The 24617-nt window shown below is 38.9% G+C and overlaps 1 protein-coding gene across 1 annotated transcript in view; it reads right to left on the bottom strand.

Moving 5' to 3' along the window:
• The window catches only part of LOC128497708 (laminin subunit alpha-1-like), a 45467-nt gene that overhangs the window by 11233 nt on the left and 9617 nt on the right, over window positions 1-24617 (bottom strand). Inside the window, exons 6-33 of the mRNA XM_053467869.1 lie at window positions 24481-24587; window positions 24055-24235; window positions 22778-22914; window positions 22401-22637; window positions 22023-22208; window positions 21529-21650; window positions 21272-21392; window positions 21044-21181; window positions 19312-19433; window positions 18447-18533; window positions 17810-18003; window positions 16901-17043; window positions 15439-15537; window positions 14625-14736; window positions 12689-12848; window positions 12084-12294; window positions 11736-11852; window positions 11491-11654; window positions 11007-11145; window positions 9643-9745; window positions 8943-9059; window positions 6962-7144; window positions 5739-5893; window positions 5021-5164; window positions 4285-4418; window positions 3680-3830; window positions 2258-2382; window positions 298-448 (exon numbers count right to left, since the gene is read on the bottom strand). Coding sequence (XP_053323844.1) covers window positions 298-448; window positions 2258-2382; window positions 3680-3830; window positions 4285-4418; window positions 5021-5164; window positions 5739-5893; window positions 6962-7144; window positions 8943-9059; window positions 9643-9745; window positions 11007-11145; window positions 11491-11654; window positions 11736-11852; window positions 12084-12294; window positions 12689-12848; window positions 14625-14736; window positions 15439-15537; window positions 16901-17043; window positions 17810-18003; window positions 18447-18533; window positions 19312-19433; window positions 21044-21181; window positions 21272-21392; window positions 21529-21650; window positions 22023-22208; window positions 22401-22637; window positions 22778-22914; window positions 24055-24235; window positions 24481-24587 — 4040 coding nt within the window. The remainder of the gene's footprint in view (window positions 1-297; window positions 449-2257; window positions 2383-3679; window positions 3831-4284; window positions 4419-5020; window positions 5165-5738; window positions 5894-6961; window positions 7145-8942; window positions 9060-9642; window positions 9746-11006; window positions 11146-11490; window positions 11655-11735; window positions 11853-12083; window positions 12295-12688; window positions 12849-14624; window positions 14737-15438; window positions 15538-16900; window positions 17044-17809; window positions 18004-18446; window positions 18534-19311; window positions 19434-21043; window positions 21182-21271; window positions 21393-21528; window positions 21651-22022; window positions 22209-22400; window positions 22638-22777; window positions 22915-24054; window positions 24236-24480; window positions 24588-24617) is intronic.

Below are 24617 nucleotides of genomic sequence, written 5' to 3'. Positions count from 1 at the left end.
CTTTGTTGAACCATACTGAGCAGCTAAACACTAGGATGTTAAACTTATTTCACCTATGTGTCTACCAGTTAAATAAATTAGTTTAAAAAAGCGAACCTTGACTTATTCTAAACATCATCTGGGTATTGCTTTAAGGCTTGGGTTCATCAACAAGTAAACAGCTGGACCAAAAGCCAAGCACCAAAAAGCAAGGGATTAGCAAAAAAACATGTGTTTTCATTTTTAAATGATTAACTTTTAGAACGTAGAAAACAATAGCTGGAAAGAAATGAAAATAACTAAAGGGCAAGGTCTTACTGTTCCATTGGAAGCAAGATACAAAAGAAGGCCATTTGGAGCGAATGTTCGGAAATGGATAACTATCTGAGATGAAGTGGAACGAAGCGTCTTCTCTACAATAGAATATCCACTGCCGTCAAAATGGAAAGCAGTTTCTTCTTCTCGTGGGCTACAAATACAAAAGGGAAAATTTCAGTCAAGCCATATCGTGGTGGACAAATGCTGGCACTACAAGTGCCATTGAGATAACTAGTATATGATTAAGAATAGCATTGCAGGTGGATATATCACAATTAGGCAAGTTTAATACCGGTATATGATTTAACAAGGGGTAACAACATTTACTCATCTCCATGATAAAATCAAGTGTAATTATTAGCAGGGCTCTACCGGGGAGTTGAATTGGGCCAGACACAGGCACTTTAAGGCCAGCAGCCCATAAGTGACGTATGTATGCAGATGCAGGCTACACTCTTACACTGTCTCATGGTGCAGCTGCACATTAAAAGGCCAGATCTGGCATGCAAGTGGCAGTTAAGGTAAGTGACTGGCGACAGCTGGCACCGGCCAGCTGTATACCTGTTGACTTACTATAGCTATACTCATTGCAAACGACTATGACAAGCATGGAGCGTGTCCACGGTTTATGCTTTTATAGGAGTAACTATGTAACTATCTGGCATTATGTAGAACTTATTAATGCAAACAACTACATAACTAACATTTGGAATACACTAAGAACTTAGATCCCTGCAGAAGTTTTACGCCTTATAACGCTCTTGCTGGTCAATATAAATTGTAATATTGCCACCTGCTGGTATGAACGTGTCATAACTACTCACTCACAAACAGTGGTGTTACGAAGGGATGAATCCTACATTCATATAATTGACATTTGTAATATTTAGGGGTGTCCCATCACCCATTAATTTGCAGGACATATATATATACATTTTACTTGTGGCTGAGTACTGCTACCTTGCAGTATGTACTCATAGAACAGTTCAATAACCGATTTCATGTATCTGATTTTCAATTGTGGGTAGCATGTGAAAATCTACATAATTCTACATTGTAACGCATGCTGGACGCCCATTTTAGGAAGATTATCCGTTATATACATATGTCATGGCTAATGGCAGATGTGTGATTCTACATTGGAATTGGTTATTGCTTCTCCAAGAACTGCACAAAGGGAAAAATCAGCACGTGTTTAAAAAAAATCTTTGAAAATAAATAAGAAGTGATTACTAATAGTTATTTAGGACTTAGCATTAAAATACATAGCTAGGAAAAATATTCCTTGTAAACTAAAACAATTTACACATTTGCATATTTTAACACATTCCTAAAGCGTACCCACTTTTTATGAGAAAGTAATAAAATATGTTTTAGCCATGCTCTGTAGGAAAAAATAAAAATAGAATCAATGTGTCCATTTTTAGTGATTAAAGCTGGTATCTGTGTTAGAGGCGAGTACAATTTTCCATAAAAAGATAAAACCAAAAAAAAAAAAAAAAAAAATCTATAAAATCACGCTCTCTGCTTCCTGCAGGAATTCCAGCATCATTTAAATTTCCAGACGTGTAAAAACAGGTAGAAAACACTTTTCTTATAATTTTCCATATATTTAAATGTTTTCTATTTTGGTGTGAAACTGTGCCTCTAACAGTAATGATGGGCTGAACATGAAAAGAAACAGAATATCCTCCTGCAGCCACTTTTGGTTTAATAATAGTATGTCTGGCTTCTATCTGAATACCCATTATAGGTTTAGATGTCAATTTTTGCATTTTACATATTTATTTTGTTGACAAAATATTAAATAAACCAAATATATTTTATTTTATTAATTAGGGGGGGGGGCAGAAGAGCTTCTCTAAAGAAGATAAGTGAGCTTACAAAACATACATTAGTAAAAGGTAGCATGGCAACAATATAGAAATAGCATTAATACTTTTAGGAAGCTAAATAATACCTTCCATAGCATCCACCACATTTGCCCTCTCTCTCAACATAGTTCCATAAACCAATGGAGTGCCCATTAAGGAACGCCTCGCCCATGCAACCTTTAAAATCTGTGGTCTTGACTGCTGTTGATTTCTAGGAAAGAAAAATACACGGATAATTAGCCATGGGATTTGTTTATACACGTTTTAATGTTATTTTAAAAATATATTTTCCTAACTATATGGGAAAGCAGAACCTCTCCTGATGTCTTTAGGCAGCCTACAGGTCTGTATCTAAGTGTGACAACATCAGGCAAGCCCTACATACTACCTATGGAATAATGCATACATATTTTAGGTAGAGGACATCAAAGGTCTGTCAAATGCCTGTTGAACAAACATGTTTTTGGACTATGTTCTAGCACACTTCTTTTTGACTCTGCTCAGACATCTTGAATGCATCCTAGGTTACAATGTCACAAAGATACTGATTTTGGCTTAAGCCAGTGTCTACATGCCAAGCTATATCTACTGATATGCTTAATATCCATGAGGAAGGGAGAAGGAGTGTGAACCAGAGGAGGGTTTGGGTTGCTCCAGGTTTCTGTACACCTATAAGATGGTTTTCCTAAATATAAAAATATATATATATACCGTATTGGCACCAAAAAAAAAAAAAAATGCTGCCACTCTGTCCCCCCTCCCCGAGATATGCTACCACTGTCCTCCCCCCCCGAGATACGCTACCACTGTCCTCCCTCCCCGAGATATGCTACCACTGTCCTCCTCCTCCCCCCCGAGATACGCTACCACTGCCCCCCCCGAGATACGCTACCACTGTCCTCCCCCCCCCGAGATACGCTACCACTGTCCTCCCCCCCGAGATATGCTACCACTGTCCTCCCTCCCCCCCCGAGATACGCTACCACTGTCCTCCCTCCCCGAGATATGCTACCACTGTCCCCCCCCCCCCCCCGAGATACGCTACCACTGTCCCCCCCCACAGAGATATGCTACCACTGTCCCCCCCCCCCCCGAGATACGCTACCACTGTCCCCCCCCCCCCCCCCGAGATATGCTGCCACTGTCCTCCTCTGCCCCCCCCCCTCCTCGACTTACCGGAGCAGACTCCCGGGTGTCTTGCGGGGCCGGCGGGGGACATCTACGCAATACGCGTATGCAACTTCCGGTGCCGGTGCCGGTGCGGCCTATATTCGAGCCAATACGGTATATATATATATATATATATATATATATATATATATATATAAACACTTCTGTTTCACAATGATACAGCAACAACGGTGCAAGAAGACCAAATTATGGAGCTTGAGTCTATAATATGATTAATCATTTTTTTTTTCTATATTGTAGGTTTAACCATGTCTACAATTATTATAGGTAACAAATAAGTTCATGCTCAAAAAATGCATTTCATCTGGGAAATATACCTGTAATTGTCCTCCTATTCCCCCAACAAACATCAATGTTGAGTTATCGATGTGGAGTATGGATGATGTACCAGGTGAAGATGACATTTTGGCTGTGGGCTTCTGAGAAGTGCCAATTTCTTCCACAGTCAATGAACCTGATTTACCAAACCTGTGAAGATGAACCATGGATGTTATAGCTAATGATACTACAATATCATATTTGTATAACCAACTCTCTCAACTAATTAGTTTTTGTTGTCTTTGTGTCTATCTAACTAAACGCATACATACACTGATCCTGTATAAAATGTTATAAAGTGTTTTTTTCAACCTGGAAGGAACATCTCAGTAATTGGTACTGAATTTATTTATCAGAGAAGGTCAACTATATTAATTTACGTCTCAGCGAAATTACTTTTTGATAAAAGATAAAGTACCAGAACACAAAGGAATTACATCAAAGTATAGAGTGGAAAATGTGGGGTTCAAGTTTGAAGATATTTTTTGGTGGTCAGTAAGTACAGTAAATGAACTCTTGTAGAAATCGTCACACTAAAGAACAAATCATTAAAATCCTGTACAATTGCCATATGTTTTACTGGTCACATCTAAATAAGCTTTACCTTGTTGCGTGTATTTTATGCCACTTGTTATTGTTTATCTGGATATCAGGTTCTTCGAGCCTTACAGATCCTGCGCCCAGGTCCCAAAGGAAGGAAACCTTGCCTTTCAGCATTTCTACCGCCATGAAGTCAGCCTGCAAAAAAACAAAATAAATGATCAATGTGCTAATAAAGCCCCATTTTTCAAATGCTGTAATTTCATTAACATTATGACTAGAAGTTTTATTAATAATAAAATCCTTTTCACTGTGTAATAATTCCCTGGAATATCTGTCTTCTGTATGTTCATATATACGATTACTTTAGTTGCATACTGTAGATCAAAATGACTTCAAAACTTTTGCAGCCGCTTTCATGTTCAGTGTCCAGGTAAACGCCAGGTGAATGCACAACTCATACAGAACTGAATAAAGACTCAACTCAATGGGAGAACAACTCGTAGGAAACTTTTAGCCCCCAAGTTATTGATAGTCGAACATTTCTTGGAAACGTTGATTTGAGTATCTATGGCACATAATGGAGTCTGAAGCTTAGAAGTATCCCAATGCAAGAAGGGCCAGACATTGCAAGTTTCTCCACAAGGGCAAATTTGCACTTTAAACCTCTAAGCGAATGACTGTAGAGGGACACGATCTTTTCTTAGTAAATGTTCTTCAAATTTCTCTTTACTGCATGATACATCTGGCATTGAAATGGCTTTTTGTCAACAAATGCATGAAACATTAAAGTCACTCACTTTCGTGCTGCTGCCCAGGTAGAAAAGCAGGTTGTCCGGCTCGCCGGTCTTAACATTAAGAGTTAGAGTGCTGAAATGTGTAGAATAGAGCTCTGGGTGGTAAGAGCGTACACAATCTCTGTCGGCTGAAACAGCCACTTTAATCTGAAAAAATAGAAAACAATTTATTATTAATATCGAAAAACAATTGCTCGTTCAGTGCTATGTGCTGTAGAGTGCTTTATAGCTAAATTATATAGACTATTAACAGGCCATGCCAACACCACAGCTACTTATCAAACTTATTTTATGTCAGGGTCTCTCTCCTTAAAGTGGTACTGCTGTCTCTCTTAGATAAACTAAAAGGCAGTTATCTGTAGTGAGCTGTCTATGGTACGCAAGGGAACAGTATCCTCAATCAGTGAAATGGTAAGTGGACCAGAACCAATATTGAAATAATTCATCTATAAATCCAATTTTTGTTGCAAAGAAATGTTTGGGTTTAAAAAATATGATATGTTTTTAGATATGTGTTTTTCTTGGAAATCCGCTTCCACTTGTATGGTAACTGATTCTATTAAAAATAGCGCCTCTTTTAACCATCGAAAGGGGTTGTTTTTATGGTACTGAGATCATTATTCTAAATATGCCTTATACTATCTATGGCTGACTAAGAAGTCATCAGTAAAAGGTAATAGTTGAAACTCTCTTTTTTCCGTAACACTTTTATCACACTTACCGATGCGGCCTGTTTACGGGCCTGACTAATAAGCTCTTTAATTTCAGATAGATTTCTGCTTAGGTTTTCCTCAAGCAATTTCAAGGGTTTCAGTCTATCCAATAAAATGTTGGCCTGTGTTTCCACTTCTTTAATTCTGCTTTCCGCTGTTACCGCTGGTGAAACACAACATATTTAGGAGCTTGCACATACAGTATACATAAAAACATTAACATAGGTGAACCTAATACTCGGGCGCGTTGTGTGTTCTTAGCATGGCCTTTGTCACGAAGAAAAGTCCTACTACCGGCAACCAAGCGGCAGCTAGCCAGTTCTGCCAGTGCCTACCCGACAGCCGTCTGCAGTGCAGTCCCATCGGGCTGCAGGCAAATTTGTGATGCGCACTAGAGGGCCAACCTGTGCCGCGCAACAAGAGGCATCCCTGCGATGGATTTAAAAACCCGGAACTGCTATTAAGAAGCACCCTATTGTGTTCCTGTTACACGTATCAGGAGAATCTGCTCCAGAAAGTTCTGTTGACTCTCTGGCTTGCGATTTTGTACCTTGCTGACATTATCTGCGTCCCAAACCCAGCTATCCCGACTACCTGCGCTGTGTACCAACCTTGGCTTTTTCTGACTACTTGTTTATTATAACATACCCAGCGCTGGCTACTATCTGACCTGGCATTCTGTGGTACCTGTCCTGAGTACCTACCTGAGGCATTAAGTAGACAGGTATTCTGTACCTCCAGCAAGTGCTACATATGACTCTTCCTATATATATTATATATTATACACCTCCACACTATTTTGATCACCAAAGTCCCTGTCTTCTTATTTTGGGGCTCAACCTCTTGAGGCTGAAGGCTGAAGGCTCTATCAGGCTGAAGAACTGTGGTGTGTACGCTTCTGGTTCACAGCAGTTGTGACAGCTCTTCGGGGGGGGGGAGACCATGAGCTGGTAGTCAAGCTGAAAATGGGGTCCCTTATTTCAGGAAATTTAGAATTTGACAGTAGATAAGAGATATTTGGTCAGTTTAGTCTCCAGAGTTTGAGATGACTCAGTGTACGCCTGGCCAAGCTCTGCTTTGGCTCTTGCTCGGGCTTTACAGAGCAGATAAAAAAAATGAACAGCATATTAAACCTCTTCCACAACGATTGTACATTCTATGCCAAAGTATTCCGTGCACCCTATATTTTTGCAGAAAAGTATCGGCGAGTGCATTAATGCAGGAAACATACCCGTCTTGGATGAGTCCGCTAGAAGCTCGTTGGTTTTCCGCAGCGTGTCATTGACTTTGGACAGCGCAGAGGACGCAGTTAACACCTTTTGGTTGAAGTTCGTGATATGGTTTAAAGTGCCAGCTGCACTGACATTGGCAGACAAGGCAAGCTCTTTAGCATCTTGTAGTTTCTCACTGGTATCTGTTCCAGGGTAGATAAAGCAAATTATGAACTTTTTCGCTTTGAAAAGTGAAGTTGAAAAATTGAGAAAAGGGAAAACATTTCTAAGAAAAAGTACATATAAAGAGGCTGTTATTGAAACCTGAATTAAGGGGTGGTTCTCAATTTAGGACACAAAATCCCAATGAGGATTATTCTTATGAGGAATGAATGCAGACTAGATTTTAATACTAACCCCACACTAAATTACTCACAGACATTAATGTGGCTCCTGCAGGGGAGGGCCGGCAGCCTAAGGCCTGGGGGGCAAGTCAAGTGAAGTGGCTCCGCCCCCTCGCACTCACCTTTCACCCCTCACGCTGCTCCCATCACTATGCGGCCATCAGACTGCTGGAAAACTGATCTAAACAGCCGCTGGGTGCTGATGCCACCGGCCAGAGCTACTTTAATCCTTTTTTTTTTTATTTATTTAATACACCGGATCGGCTTGCCATATTAAAAATAAATAAATAAAGTATTAAAGTAGCGCCGGCTGGCAGCATCAGCACCCAGCGGCCATTTAAATTCGATTTCCAACAATCTGATGGCCGCATAGTGATGGGAGCAGCGTGAGGGGTGAAAGGTGAGTGCGAGGGGGCGGAGCTTTCACCCCTCACGCTGCTCCCATCACTTGGCGGCCGTTGCATACGGCCGCTGGGTGCTGATGCCGCCGGCCGGCGCTGCTTTAATACTTTTTTTTTCATTTAATAGCCGATCCGGCTTGCCATATTAAATTTAAAAAAAAAAAAGTATTAAAGTAGCGCCGGCCGGCGGCATCAGCACCCAGCGGCCGTTTAGATTAGATTTCGGGCGGCCTGGGGGGCAATTGCCCCCCGGCCCAGCCCGCCCCTGGGCTCCTGCCCTGTTGGGGATGTGGATACGCAGTTATTGTTTTGCAAGAAATAAAAGCATGGGCTTGGAAGCTCAGAGGTTATTTCAGAAATTATGCTTCTCAACATTTCAAAAGGCAAAAGAAGGACACATTTTTGTTAGGAGCACGGTTACAGCCTAGTGTGTATCGAAACATATTCACAGCATTTAATGACTTATTTTGTCAGAAAATCACACTGAACAGCCATTAACAGGTAAGCAGGCCTCGCTCTCAGGAGGAAGTCTAGGCATTGTATGTCTGAACTGAATCAATAATTAAAGCTTCTGTTCCAGCAATATGTTTAGCAAATAAATCTTAGGAGACCTTTCTTTTTTTTTTTGGCAGTCTCATCACATTTTCAGTTTCTGAAGCATAGCAATGTCTCATTAATGACATAAGCGTGATGTCATCATTACTGTATTCATTACGTTGTCATCACAAAACCATACATTTCTTCTTTTAGAGTCTTTTCAAATATATATAATGTCTGAGAACTTGCGGAACCTCCCTTTTAAATGCAGTGTTCCACCTACTCTAATGAATATGCCCAAGAAATAATTATTTAATACTGTATATGTTTTTTCCAGGAACATAGGCAACCAAAAAGCAGACACTAATAGATTCTTGCTATAAAAACTGAAAAAAAGTTTTGTTTTATAGGTAAAGAAGATACCTTTTACACTAGGATAAAATTCAGCTTTGTTTTGTTAATGCCCATTTGGAATGAACAGAGGATTATGCTGAGATGGTCAGGAATTAAACCGAAGCAAATCATTTATGTGTTTCTATTGTGCACCTGTACAAAGACTCTTTTGTCTGCATTTCCATCAAAGATGCACATTTTTATTAGTGGAAGTACAATTTGTAGGTACAGCTAGAAGTAAATGAATACGCCTTAATGCTACTTACCATTTGGTAAATTTCTCAGAGCCAGAAGCTGTTCACTTATTTGACGTGTAAATGCATGAGTGCGTTTTTGTATTGTATCTGCTTTTGTTTTCAGATCGTTCAAATCAGACACAAGACCTATGGGAACGAACAAAAGAGTTTGAGAAGATTACCAATTTAAATATCTGAAAGGAAGAACTGTCAATGACAAACAAGTGTCGGGCATAAGAAATTGGATTTTTATTTTTCTCAGTAGGTGTTTCTGCTCTGTCTGATGATGGTAACTTCACGTTGTCATACTGAAGTGTCATTTGATTACAGTGCGGATGCCACGTAACCTTTCAGCTTCCATTTTTTTGTTTAAAACATCCAAAATGACACAGAATCACTGAAATAAACAGTAATCTATTTGTATGCAGGCCTGGACTGGCCAACTGGCAAACCGGGTAAATGCCTTGTGGGCCAGTGCCAGATGGCGCTGGTCACTTACCTTTACTGTCGTAGATCTGGCTGCCAGCTGGACACACGAAGCTGGACACTGCAGAGGTATAGGAGTGTGGCATGCGTCCTCATATAACCATTCTTTTATTGGATCAAATAAGAATGTCTATCATTGGGGTCTATAAAAGTAGCTAATACTCCTAAAGTCATGTAAAGCTATGGTACTGACAAAAATATAGTATAATATGGTACGAAACTATCAAAGTTCCCAGACCCTTACCTTCCGTGCTAAGACTTAAATTTTTGGCCTCATTCAGAAGTTGTGTGCTGAACTTCATAGAATTTTTTGGTGCAACTTGTAAAGATCCATTTGCCCCTGAAACCTTTTAAAAGAAAACATATCGTTATCAGATTTTTTAAATGATGTAATAAGTCAAAAATGATTTGTGTTTGTTTGTGTTCTTAGAGTAAAAGTTGTAGTTTCAGTGCTATACCTGCAGTGATAAAATGTTAACCATGGTCAGTAAGGTAGGTTGGGGAATTAAGCTCAAGTCAGGTGGTATATATTGTCTGTCATTTACACATTTATCAAGTGCTATTAAAGAAAATAACTGCATTATATCTTAATATTTGGTCAAGGATGCCATTTGTTGGCACCATACATATTTTAATATGAACGCTATAAGGACAAATCAAATGGACAATTAAAAAAAACTGGTTATAGGCAACACTATGATGTAGGCATTGGATAACTACTTAAAACTAAGCACAGCAGAAACAGTCCCAATATAAAATGTTGCATTTAGAACAAAATGAGTTCTAGGATATGGTCCTTTTTCAAAAAGTTATCTACATGTTTGGGGGTCCATAAACCTGAGATCCAATAAGCTTTTTGCATTGTTGTGATGTGAAGGACAAAATATATTCTAACACTAAGCAAATAGAGGTCTGGAAAGTGATGGGATGTTGATGCTTTCACATAACACTGGAGATCTAAGTTATTATTTTACTTTAAGGAGAATTTTGTTTGTGACCAGATGCATTCTATAGTTCTTCTCTAGGTTTCGTGTATGATTTCTGTCATTGTAAGACACATTTTCTGGGCTAATTTATTACAGGGGTACCTGGCCAGGGAAGCCACTACTTATCAGACACTATGGATTAGTTGGGTTTTTTTGCCAGTTAACTAAACTATACATTAGTGCTTACTTTTTAGGTCTAAAACCTTAGGCGCCATATCATATAGTTCATAGGGTTAACTGATGAAAATTATACAACCTAAAAATGAACTAGCAATTCTTACTGATCTTAAGTAACAGTGAGTGGACATTACTAGTGACATTATTTCCAATAAACATTAATCAATCTAGTTAATATAATAATCTGAAAAATAAAAACCCACGTTCTAATAAAATGTGCTTAATCTTTGATACTGTACTGGAGAGTTTTGGCTATAGAAGGTGTACCGTAACCTAAATTTTGTATATTTTTTAGCATATGGATGTCATTAGGATACAAGTCTATTAAGAGTGTTAATACAATTGTCTATTAAAATGTCATTGTGGATTGATAACACTAACAGTAATCTTTTTACCATTCCATGTTCTTTAGACCTATGCACCTGCCGCTCTTTGAAGACCTTACCATTGCCAGGACTCCTGTAACTGTGTGGGTACACTGTTCTGCAAGAACCTCTGATTGCTCAATCATATTTTTGATATCTGTGTGAGAGTGGATCGCACTGGTGGCATTCAAAGAGGCATTCCTTACATCTAAAAGAGAACTGGGAACACACAAAAAAAGATATATTATTATATTGTCCCTTTAAAATATGATGTTTTTGCTGAAAAGATTTTGTAGCAAAATGAGTTAAAAAAAATCACATCATCAAATGCTACAACTAAGGTTTACAGCTTTAAATAGCAGATGTGTTGTTCTGCTTATGCATTTGTTTTAATAAAATAATCACATCTTCTTCTACTACCCAGCTTGTAGCAATTTAGATTTGACTTCCATTTAACTTAATACCGTGACAAAACCAAGGTAGATGGCAATGCTGACTTATATGAATATGACTGAACTGGATGAATTAATAACTACATTTTGGTATTAACACTGCTATGTTTACCTATTTAGAGAAGCAGAAAGTTTGTGTAGTTCAGCTGCATAATCTTCTGCCTTATAGACCATGTCAAGTGCGTCTCTTTTGGCCATCTGCATTACCAGACGATCTACATGGTGTCTCAGTTTAGAATTCCAAAGAAGAAGCTCCTCTTGGTGGGTCTCCAAAACCTATGGACAACATTACAACATTAAATCCACATTAAATGACTCTCTATGGTCCAATTAATTCAGTGACACCTGGATACATACAGATGTAGCATTAATGGTGTCCTCTGCAAGCAAAACTGCATCATCCACCAGCCCAAGACCTTCCTCAATCAACAACACAGAACGGTTCTTATTTTCCTGAAGGTCGTGTTTTTTTGTCTGTAAGGGAAAATAAATAAAAATACATTCCGCTAAAATTATTTTGATTGTTCCTTATGATTTTTTTTAGTTATCCATGGGTCAACTTTCATACTTGCAGCCCCTAGGACTAATGCAGAGTTCCCCCGGGATGCAAAGATGTTTCAAACGTAAAAGTATTTTTTTAACCTTGATCAATTGTTTTACCACATTAATAGGTAATTACAAACATAAATTCTGAAACTCACTTACCCTCAAATCAGCCAGATTTCTTTGTATAATGACCAGCAGATCGTTGGTGTTGTTGGTGTTTGCAGATGCCACATACAGCAAATCCTCCGCTGCCAGTAGTTTGTTGTTACGTTGTGCGAGGGCATTTTCAAGACTATTTTTTAACTTTGTTAAATCTTGGTGTGGCTTCTCATATTCTTTCTCAACTCTGTGTAGATAGCCTTCTGATACTCTGATAAATCATAAAAGGAAAAAAACTACTCAGATAAAAGTAAATACCGCTATTGGTTCGGGTCTGGTACTCTCTGCAGAATTCACCTTTAGTCTAACTTCTTGTGTTCTTGTGACAGGCGGTATAAAAAAATAAGGAAAAGGGCAACTCATTTTAAAAGTGTGTTTTAATTTATATAGATATATTTGATTTAGCAATTCCTTTTTTCCCTGTGAACATCTAATAAACAAAACAAATATATGTACGTATAATAATAATATAAAATGTATACGTACTAACATGTATACTAATATATATATATATATATATATATATATATACACATACACACATACATATACATACACACATACATATATATATTTCGCAAAAACAAGAAAATAAAAGCGCTTACTTGAGGGTTTTGGTAGCATCTTGACTTTGATCATTAAAATATTTCGACCTCATAGAACTGAGCATTAAGGAGACATCATCCTCATAATTTAATTGCAAATTGTCAGAGAGCTGTGTATCAATGCTCGTCTCATTTAGGCTTTCGACCACTTCCACCAATACTGCAAGAAAGATAGGTTAATAGCTCATTTAGAAAGCTCCCAAACACTAGAAACGACAGATCTGGCCACATAGTCAAATTAGGCAGCTGTCTAGTATGCTGAGTTGGTAGGGGTGCCACTCTCTATATATACCGTATATTCCGGCGTATAAGACGACCGGGCGTATAAGACGACCCCCAACTTTTACAGTTCAAATATAGAGTTTGGACTATACTCGCCGTATAAGACTACCCCTCTACCCAGCATACAACAACCAGCCAATCACGGCAAGCAATGTACCTTACCGGTGATTTGCTGGTTGATTTGCTGACATATACATACATGCACTGCCCTTACACACACACACACACACACACATATATATAATATATATATATGTGTATATATATATATATATGTGTGTGTATATATATGTGTGTGTATATATATATATGTGTGTGTATATATATATCTACACATATGCCTGTCCATACATACACATTTATACACTGCCCTCACCACACACCCCTGCCTTTACACACATGTATATGTATATGTATATATACACACACACGTATGTATATATATATATATATATATATATATATATACATACATACATACATCAGTGTGTGTGTATATATATTATATATAAATATATATATATATATATATATATATATATATATACAAAGTCCAAAATCAACAATTGCACACCAATCACCACTTTTTTAGCCCGGTGCCAAGTAGCTGCAACAGCAAATCTTATAATATCAAAAAAATCGTTACCGGCACTCCAGGGACTTCTTTAAATAATCACTCCAGAAACAGCAGTTTTTTAATCAACGTTTCAGTCTGTTTATTAGACTTTCATCAGGACACGTGTGTGTGTGTGTGTGTGTGTGTGTATATATACACACACCAGCTTACAAATACACTGACCATATCACACCAACATACATACACTGCACTCACACCCCTTTCTCCCCATCTCTTACCTTATCTTCTGTCTTCTTTCTTCCATCCAGTTGTGGGAGCGCGAGGTCTGGCACTTCAGACCTCGGCTTCCCTGCTCCCTCATCACTACGCGCCGGCAATTGATGCCGAGCGCCGGGACATGACGTCATCCCCAGGCTCGGCATCAATAGCCGACACGTAGTGATTAGAGAGCAGGGAAGCCGAGGTCTGAAGTGCCAGACCTCGAGCTCCCTAATGTCGGGCTAGTTAGAGGGAGGTCGTGATCTCCCCAACCAGCCCTGCTGATCAGGGCTAGTTGGGGAGATCACGATCTTGCACCTACCTCGGCGCGGCCCTGAAGACCGGCCCAGGGGAGGCGGCTTCTTCACTCGCCCCTCCCCTAGAGATTGGTGGCTTCGTGGGAACCTCCGGCTTGGTAAGTACCCGGTGGTTGCATTTCTTAGGGGTTTCTAAGTTAGTACCCGGCGTATAAGACGACCCCCCACTTTTAAGAAGATTTTCTGGGGTTAAAAAGTCGTCTTATACGCCGGTATATACAGTATGTTTTTTTTTTACAAAGAAAGTATACATGTAGCACTTAATTTACCATGGGTGCTAGAAGTCCTATAGTTGTCCATGTATGCTATCAACCTCAGTACTAGAAGAAAGTCTGCGTTGATTTAAATAACTATTTAAAGTTAATAAAGTACGCGCAAAAAGGAAGAACTGCCCTTATATCGCCAAACAACTTCTATCTTTGACAACCAGATAATTGCTGGATAGGTATCTGTAGTTCAACAACTGTTGGGGATAACCCCATTTAAATGGCAATAAATGTACCTTGAATAGTCGTTTGCATTTTGTCAATAAAGCCGATTAACTCTTGAGTCTTATTCAGAGTTCTGATGGTGGCATTGTTCAGTGCTTCTCCATCACCTATCACCTGCTCCATCTTAGAGAAAAGTAAACATGTATGATTTAGATTTTTTAAAATGCAAAACAAATTACATTTAAGTTGTAGAACAATGAGCAATGTATAGATCATTTTGAACCATTTAATAATATCACTGAATCTTAAACGCTCCAAAGCACCTGTATGTAATAAAATATTTTACATAATTAACCTAATTTTAATTGATCTCGCAGGATAGATATACGAATTTCATAAAGCAAAAAAAAAGAAATACTACAGTGCCCTGAAAAGGTATTTATTGTAATTATGTCTGTGTGTGTCAAGTGAAATTAAACCCAATTATCTATTATATTTGGTTAATTGGTTTAGTATCTAAGGGGGCAAGGGTCAGATTTTTTTTCCTTCTACAAATGAAAAGATCATTTAAGAACTGCACGTTATCTTTGCCTAATATTAAAATTATTTGGATGATCAAAAAAAAAAAAAAAAAAAAATGGTGACAAATATGCAAAAATAGAAATTGGGGGCAATTGCGTTTTTGTAGCACTATATGTATTGACCTTACTGGACACATATGAGGTCTACTTTTTAATATTTGCTTTGCTAGATTTTACATTAAGAAATAGACGTAAATAGAATTAAAGCTGTCCAAGGTATAACAAAGCAAACTTCATATTATGGCGATCTTAATAAAAGAGGCACTGTAGGAAAATCAATCTGCAGATTATGGCGTGTACTCACGTGCTGCTCAAGTTGGAGGGTGTCTTTAGACAAAGAACTGAGCTGCTCCATTGTCTTGTCCAGGGATATTATTGGGCTGACTCTTATTGGCACAGACTCCTGAAAAACAATCCAAATTTGTCTAGTTATTGAGAATATTGAGAAACGTGACTTAAAACTACACATTTGACTTGCATAAACCTAGATAAAAATAATGTAAACTTTACTTGGGAATATACCTAACAGATGGAATATACCGTATGTACATATGAAATAAATGAATATGTGTTTTTAGTCAAATACATTTAAAAAATGTAATGATGACATTAACCTGACTGAGAAATATAAGAGATTCCAGAGATGCCATAATAAATGCTCATGGACCTTGGACAGGAATACAAATCAAATCTGTACTTCTCCAGCCTGAACATACATGGATTATTATTATTTATTGTTTTATATAGCACCATCAAATTCCGTAGCGCTGTACAATGGGTGGACAGGACATAACAAGTAGTATATAACATAACAAATTGACTTACAGAGACAACAGGTGAGGAAGGCACTGATCAAACAAATTTACAATCTAGAGATACAAGCCTAAAACATGCAGAAATGTATAAATGGCCAAAGAACAGGGTATTTTATAGATAGATAGATGCTATTTACTTTCAGTTTATTTAATGTGTGACTTTCAACACTTTGTATTATTTTTTTTTTTCCGGGCAGACCTCAAAATAAAGTGATTGCTGTTGATTTAGACTTTAAGAGCTGTTGCGTTTCAGCTATGTGCTCGTAACCTTTCAATAAATCCTGTGAGCCCTTTCCATGAACCTCAATGTTTGTTGTATCTTAATCTCCTATCAACCATCGTTTTTGGCTTTTAAGGCATATTTAAATATGTATTAAAATTATATTTGCATATAATTGCCTCTGGTAATTGGCGAACATCATGCTCTAAGCCAGGACCTGATTACATTACAGAGAGAGCAGCAACTTCATCCACAGATCCAATTTGAACAGTTTCAAGAACATCATAAAGACCCTTTATTAGATTTTATCCAGTTTTCCCCGATCTGGACAGTATCAGCCACAACTTGTCTACAGAGAGCAACTACATTATTTGTACGGAGGGATGGAGGGAAACTTAAAGTAACATAATTAATATTTATTAAAACACGTTCTTATTCACAAAGCTGCCTATGTTATAATATTTCATTTGCAATCTAATGTTGTTGATTAAAATTAAACTAGACCCACATTCTACATATATCTACCATTTCTTCTGGGAGGCTGTTCCACTTATCTGCCACTCTTACAGTAAAGTATAACTTTCTTATAAGTCTATATTACAGATGGATGGATGAAACATGATGAAAGCAAGCGATAGGTAGATAGATAGATAGATGATAGATAGATAAATACCTAATCAAATACCGCCATATCTGGTTGAAATATGTGTTATACGTTTTGAGTAAGATACCTTAAAGTGCTTTGTCACATTTTCCAAGTTGAATAGAGTTTGATGAGGTGGTCTACCAATACCGGTCATATTAAAAGAGAAGATGGCCTGGTGCAAACTATCCAAATCATCAAGTAATGTTCCAGTGCAATCATCATCACAAGCTGGAAATAAAAGAACAAATAAATGGTCAAAGCCATGGACAGGCAGGAAACAGCTTGAGTACTTTATACCCCAGTAGTATTAGATCATTTTATTAAGGTGCACTGAAGAAGTGGTGTTAAGATATATCTATTAAGAAGTGTTGCATGGATCCTACAATAATAGACTCAACAGGTTCTGAAAAAACCCTTTACTTCCAATCAAAGGGCAGCACTACTATGTAGCAGCTTGGCCCGTCACTATGTATTATCACACGCAGGACACCACTGAAACAGGCTTGGGTAAGTTTCCCTGAACGTCTCACATTAATAACGTTATCCCACACAATGAGCACGAAGCATCTAGTAAGAGTTGGTGAAGGAATCGTTAAACAGCATTAAATAACGAGGACACTCTTTACCCGTATCTAATTATAATATGAAATAAAACATATTCAGCGGTTTCATATCTTATTATGTTTGGGTCACATGAAGTGCGATTTATTAGGTGCACCACTAGTGGCAAGGGTGACCGCCTAATTTTTGGCTTAGATTGGCCATTGTACCGAAATGTACTTGTTCGTGCCTCTGATCCATCACTTTCCTTGCATTATTAAACTTTTTCGACTATGTGTGTGAACTGGTTCTTTTGACTTATAAGTTGCTCTTATCACAGCGTCATTCCCCGTCCACCCAACTCTATATACCTATGTCAAAGGTCCCTTTCTTCCACTAACAAAATAGCTAGGTTATCGGCACAGTATAGAGTGTACTGATGTGTGTTACTTACATATACATTCTTCTTCCAAAAGAATGTGTCTTAATTCACAAGTATCACAAAGACGGCCAGTTACTCCTGTTTTGCAAATGCACTGGCCGGTTAGCCGATCACATTCATTATTCAATGAGCCGCTTGGGTTGCAGTCACATTTCTGGCAGAAGCCATCAGGCTCATTTGGATTTCCGTAGTAGCCAAGAGAACACCTACATGTTACAAAACATATACAGAATACATTATTAAATACTTTATGTTTGCACCATAACTCCCTTGCATCATAAGTAGCTATTGTTAAAGAAAATGTCAAGTTCTTATTTTAGCGTCTTTTAAATAACTGAACTGGTCCAACTTTTCTAGTGTTTCTGTGAAGCCCAACAGCTTGGCCAACACCGACAACCTGGCTTGTTTCATAGGCTTCAGTGATAATAGCATTTACAGGAGCCACTGAGTTTAGTGCTCGCCTCAAGCTTTAGGAAAATTGATAGGGTTTTGGTCCAAAAGATGACAGGGTCTTTTGCTGAAGATGGCATAAGCTATTGGGAAAACACAGAAAAGTATGTCTTCTTTGTTGTTTTCAATGTTCGCCCCCCAAAAAAAGAGTAAAAACTGACTGTAATACTCTCTTTTCAATAGCACATATGGTCCTTACCTTTCACAGTATCGCCCTTCATATCCAGGTAGACAGGCATCACAACGGAAATCATTAATACCTTCTAGGACGCACGTGGGGCTAAAACTAGGAACATAAACAGTAAAAGGGAGTTTAAAATGTTTAACAATTCTTCTCACAATTTATAGCGCAGAACTGCATACTGTCATATTAGAGCAGATTTTATTTCTCTATGTTTATATTTTTATACTTAATTTCTCTAATTTGCTAATACAGCATGTAATCAGAGCTATATTACCCTAGTCAGCTTCCAAGGACAGGAGACCTCAGAAGAATGCCAGCTTCAAACGGCCTATTGAGCCCCAGCTAGGAGGTTTAAGAGATCAATCTACTCAACACAGCACATTGTTTTGGGAGAAGGAAGAGGTCTGAACTTCTCCGTCATGCTTCCGCGTGCAACTGAATATTTAGTGCCAGAATATGGTGTCATGCGCAGACATCATCTATCTATATGCAGAGGTGGAGTGGTCAGACAGATCTATACCACCGTAAAGGTAGTCATTCAGACACTTGAACTCTGTATTCCACTGTACAACTTAGTACCCCATTTTCACAAAAGCTTCTAAGTAGGACATTGATGTTAAGCATATATTTTTGGCTCATTTGCAGACGCTTCAAGATGCCTTCTTATGGTTATTTCTCAACAATATAATTGCGGTTTATGATACCAAATCATGTTGATTCCAGCATTAATGCTAAGAGGACTAGAAACTGACACCATCAGAAAAGATTCTAAAAAAAGCAATATTAAAACATAAATATCTGATTTGTGGAGTAATGGCAGACAAGGAAGAAGACTGTACACACATTTCAACATAAAATAGGTGTTTAGATGTAAAATTACCTCTGGCTGTTGCCCTTGGGACAAGCACACAATGAGCAATCTGCAATTGACCCAGTTACTTTCCCATAGTAGCCAGGAGCACATAGATGGCAGTGGTCACCAGCTGTATTATCCTGGCAGTCCTGCAACATGACAGCAAACCAACAATCAGCATTGCCTATAACTGGTTGTCGCTGGTAATACACTAATCCTTCACTTAATACTGCAGCAAGGAGGTTCTATAACAATGTACCCACTTTCAGGTAATGATCAGGGAAATTGGTGAAATCTGACAGTATGGTTTTTAGACTGGTCGATGCATGTTATCTATTGCTATAAGGCATATGTTTTTATGAAAGACACTTTTTTGCACTCGGAGATTGATTTTTTTGTTCACTATGCGGTGTTAGACATGTGAGCATAGCTAAATATTAGCTCCAAAGAAGGGGCCTATGGGATTTTGAAAAGTTATGGTATTTTATTAACATGTTGGCCCGCTAATGGCTGTATCTATTGTGAGACTGTGAGCCCCAGGGAGTTGATTGGCATGGCATCTGGGTACAGCTGCTATGCAGATTATACATATGGGTCCCTGGGGTGGAGCAATTGGAGAGCAGGGTGGGCCAATGCTCCATTTCCCCCATTTTGTGGAAATTCCATGCCAGGTTTTCCAGGAGGCAAGAAGTCCACAGGATCCGGTCCGGGATTCCTATGGGGCCGGCATAAGGCACAGGTGCTGGACATTAAAAACCCCTGGAGCCTGATACTCAGAGAGACTGTTGGGGGGAGAGGAAGTTCCCTGTGCTCCCAGGGCAAGGAGAGGCCCTGAAGAAGACAATCCCTGAGCCAAGTGAGGCAATACCTGCCTGGACGTTTTGTGTGTTGTCTGGGGGAGGTTTTCCAGAGCCTGGCGTAGCTGGGTCTGGCTGGCAGGTTGAGTTAGTGGGTGATTAGGCTGGTCAGTCTGGACCAGCATAGTTAAGTTAGAGAGGGCTCCAATTGGGAGCTAGGTTTTCTTTTTATGATTTGGTTTTTGGGGTTTAAGCGGTTAAAATAAAGCGCTGTTTTGTTCAAAGCTACTGTTCCTGACTCTGATTGCCCCAGAGGACTGTGCTTAGGACCCCTAAAAGTGACATGTATGGCCCTCATGCTATAGGGTTTGTCACACTATTTTTATTGAATGGGAAATTGGGATTATACAGTAAATTATTGCAAATTATTAAAATATTAACCAACTCTCTGGTGGGGGAGTCGTAGGATAAAATTGTACAACGCCAGTGGGTATTACATGCAATAACATTCACCTTAGTCATCTGGCTTGATCTACTATCATTTAAACTAATATTTAAATGCTCAAACAGACATAACCACAAATGGAAAAATATTTATCTAGATGGTCTAGAGTTACAGTTTTGCACATACATTCAGAATCATACAAAATACCCCTGATTTTACTTATATATAACATAGGTAGACTTGAATAAATGAAAATATTGTTTCAATTGTAAATGTTGACTGACCCCTTCAATGTGAGGCAATATTAAGATATGAAATAATATATAAATACGATGTAAATACTGAAAATATATTATCTCTCAAGGACCCTAAAATTGACAAGTTTTCACCCTAATTTTATTCTAACATTATTTTAATGTTAGTTATTAATGTAATTACAATGTAGAATGCATTATCATAAATGAGACTGAAATGTAATATATCTGGCTGCTTTGAGATCCTGTATAATGTTACATACCATGCATCTGCCAGTATCTGGATCACAGATCTCGCTGTGGTTGCTGCACTGACAGGGGACACAGGGAGGGTTTTGGAAACGTAACCCTAAGATACTGATTTCTGAGAGCTTCTCTCTATAGTATCCAGGTGCACACTCCTAAAGAAAGAAAAAAATGGGGTGAAAAGGGTAAATCCATTGTTTTTGAAACGGCAGAATAAAATTCTACTTTTTGGAAATGCAACCTACCTGACATGAAAGTCCTCTATAACCAGGGGGGCACTCGCAGACCTCAATGAGATGAGCAGCTTCTCGGCCAGAATGCATGTCTGATGCCTCCACCGCAATCTCCATTGATATATTAGAGATCCTAGGAATGTTAAAAAAAAGAGGAAAATAATAGGAATTTAACACAGAATGAACACATTAACTGATGACCTGATGTTTTACAAGCACATAAGTATAACGTGACTGTGATTTATGTACATAATTTACTAAATCTTTACCTGCTTTGTTGTAATCCATATCCATAAGATGCTTTGATTAGAATGTAATCAATGTTGTTTAAAACATACATGAAATCTGATCTTGTTACAGTCTGTTCAGAATCAAAATACCTCCAGTTATTCTGCAAATGACAAGCAAATAAAGGAAACATTCAGTGAAGTTAAATGGTAACCATTACATTGGATTAAACAAAAACACAGTTCCAGAGAAGTTTTGTGATCACAGCATAGACCATTGGATTGCTCACATTTTGCTGTCCTACTCTTTAGAATAATAATGTCTAAAGCATCAGAGACAATGTTCCAAAAGTCTGTACCTGGGCACTGAACATTCAACTAAGATCCTTAATCCTTAGCAGCATTATGAGTTGGTTACTAAGTAATACATATGTTGGTTTGATGTGGCTCAGTTTTATTTTGCCCAGTTGGTTTTAACTGTGGAGAACTTGAGCAGCTGCTGAGAAGCCAGGCTATTACTTATATACAGTACTTACCTCTGTCATGCTGGCTTGAATCTCTGCTCTCACCGCGTTTCCAGGAGCAGGGGTGTACATAGATATAATCAGTTTGCTGGCGCTCCCACCTTTCATTAAAATCTGGGGCTCAAAATCAGAGGAACCAGAATCTCCCAGAGCATAATAAGTAATGACATATGACAGCATTCCACCGTAGGCCAAAATCTGTGGCCAGATAAATAGAAGATAAAAGTGTAAAACATGGTTTACGGCTCAACAATAAATTTTTATGTTATATTCATATCTTGGAATTCTTCTTTGAAGCTATACAATGTATTATACCATGTTATATTTTTTTTTATCAAGTTATGTTATAAAACACGTGTTGGAGTAATACAGAGAACAGGGTTTATTTACCTTACAAGCACATTCGCCGGTCTCTTCCACGCAGCTGCACACCTTCCGTTCATCATCACACCATGCAGACTGCGTGCCTTCGGGATCACAGTCACAAGAAACGCACTCGGGATATTTCCTATATCCAAACAGGCAGGCGCTGCAGCTCTGTCCACCAAATTCCTTTCTGCAATGGCACTGGCCAGTTGAAAGGTCACACTGGAGGCTGTTGGACCCATCTTTGCTGCAGTTACATTCCTGAAATCAGACAAATACATGACATCTTGACATTTGCAGCATTAATATGATCCTGTTGGCAGATATCCCGGCCAGACCAACTAGGTTGTTGGTCACATGGTTATCCGGCACAGGCTTTGATAATTCTAGAGGTCTCTTACCAGACATCCAAGTTCTGGATCATGACCCCAGTAGTTGGTGTCACAGAATTCACACTTGGGTCCATGCGTATGAGGAGGGCAGATGCACTCTCCAGACTCAGGATCACAGTTATTCTGGGTGTGTGTACAGTCACAAGCTGGGAAGGAAAACGTAACACAACAATGTTGGAAAATTGCAAAATGTGAAAGGGGGACACTTTTTTTAAAAAAAACTCTCCGATACAAGCAATTGCATCACCACTTAAAACACACTTTATTTTTGTCAGCACAGTCATGCATATTAAAAATAACCAACACATTGAATTGAATTCCCATAAGGCTCAGCCAGACATACTACTTCCATGATGCTGGCTGAGCGTCATGGGAAGTGCAGCAACAGTAAAGCTGCAGATGCTAGCTGTGAACTACAATTCCTATGATTCTCAGCCATCCAGCCAGGTGTCCACCATAATGCTGGCTGAGCACCATTGGAAGAGTAGTACACAGCAGCAGATTTTTTTTTTTAAATTAAAAAAGGCTAATGTTATCCTCCCTCCATTGATTTTTGGAATCAAAACGTTTGATACTGCAAAAATTGATGACATTATTCTTCACGATATTCTTGTAAGAAACTTTTATTTCTTTGTTAATTCATGTAAACAATTGTTTCATATTTATTAAGAAATTTCCTTTTATTTGCCAACCCCCCCAGTTATGCACAGCTGCCCCCAGAAATGCATTATACCCCCTATATGACACTCTGCCTTCCTGATATGCCTTATACCCTCCTATATGCCGCTCTGCCCCATGATATGCCTTTTAACCCCCTATATGCCTTATACCCCCCTATATGGCACTCTGCCTCCAGAAATGCCTTATACCCCCTATATGCCACACTGCCTCCAGAAATGCCTTATACCCCTATAAGCCACTCTGGAGGCAGAGTTTAAAAGGGGTGGGACGAAGAGCTGAGGCACGGCCATTGGGCGGCGCGGTGGGTGCACGCCAGCCCCTTTATTTTCATTAGACGCCGGCGGCCGGAAAAGGCTTTCAATCCCGTTTGCAGCCGCTCAGCGGCTGTTTTCAATGTTGATCTGCCGGCCAACATTGAAAACAGCCTCTGAGCGGCTGCGAACAGGATTGAAAGCCCCTTCCGGCCGCTGGTATCCCGGGACAGAGACCCCAAATCGGGACTGTCCCGCCTGAATCGGGACAGCTGGGGGGCATGCGATCATAGAATTGAATATAGCTATGCATCAGCTCCAAAACATAACTAATCAACACTGTGCAAAACCTACGAGTGCAGCCGCCATCCTGGTATGCATAAAATCCATGGGCACAAACATCACACTCGAGTCCAGCTACTCCAGGTACGCAGGTGCACTGCCCGGCATCATTACAAGCATCTGAAACGGAGCCTGACTCGTTACAATCACAGGGGAGACATCCAATGCCAGACGTCAAACCGTAGAATCCATGCTGTGGGAATAAACCATAAAGTCACTCACTTTCCATGAAAATGTATTTAATTCCTAGAGTGCGTTAATGGCCCTATAGAAGTGCCGTTTGCTTAACCGGATCCGTGTTGGTGAGTCCACAGGAGAATACTGTTATGTTATCTATCTTTGTATCTGTTATAAAATCAACTATATTTAATTGCCCTGATCTTATTCTTTTTACACTATACATTCACTTTAAGAATAACCGGTTTTATTGTTTCTTACCACGCACTGATCGCATCTTTTTCCAAACACATTTGGTTTACATTCACATATGCCAGTCTCGTGGCGACAAATGCCTGAAACAGAGCTTTCAGGATGGCATTGGCAAGCTTAAAAAAAGAAAAGGAAAAAAATAGACG

The sequence above is a fragment of the Spea bombifrons genome, chromosome 5, assembly GCF_027358695.1.
Source record: "Spea bombifrons isolate aSpeBom1 chromosome 5, aSpeBom1.2.pri, whole genome shotgun sequence".
Lineage (NCBI taxonomy): Eukaryota > Metazoa > Chordata > Amphibia > Anura > Pelobatidae > Spea > Spea bombifrons.
Note: the sequence above shows the minus strand (reverse complement) of the source record. Positions and strands in the feature narration are given on the sequence as shown.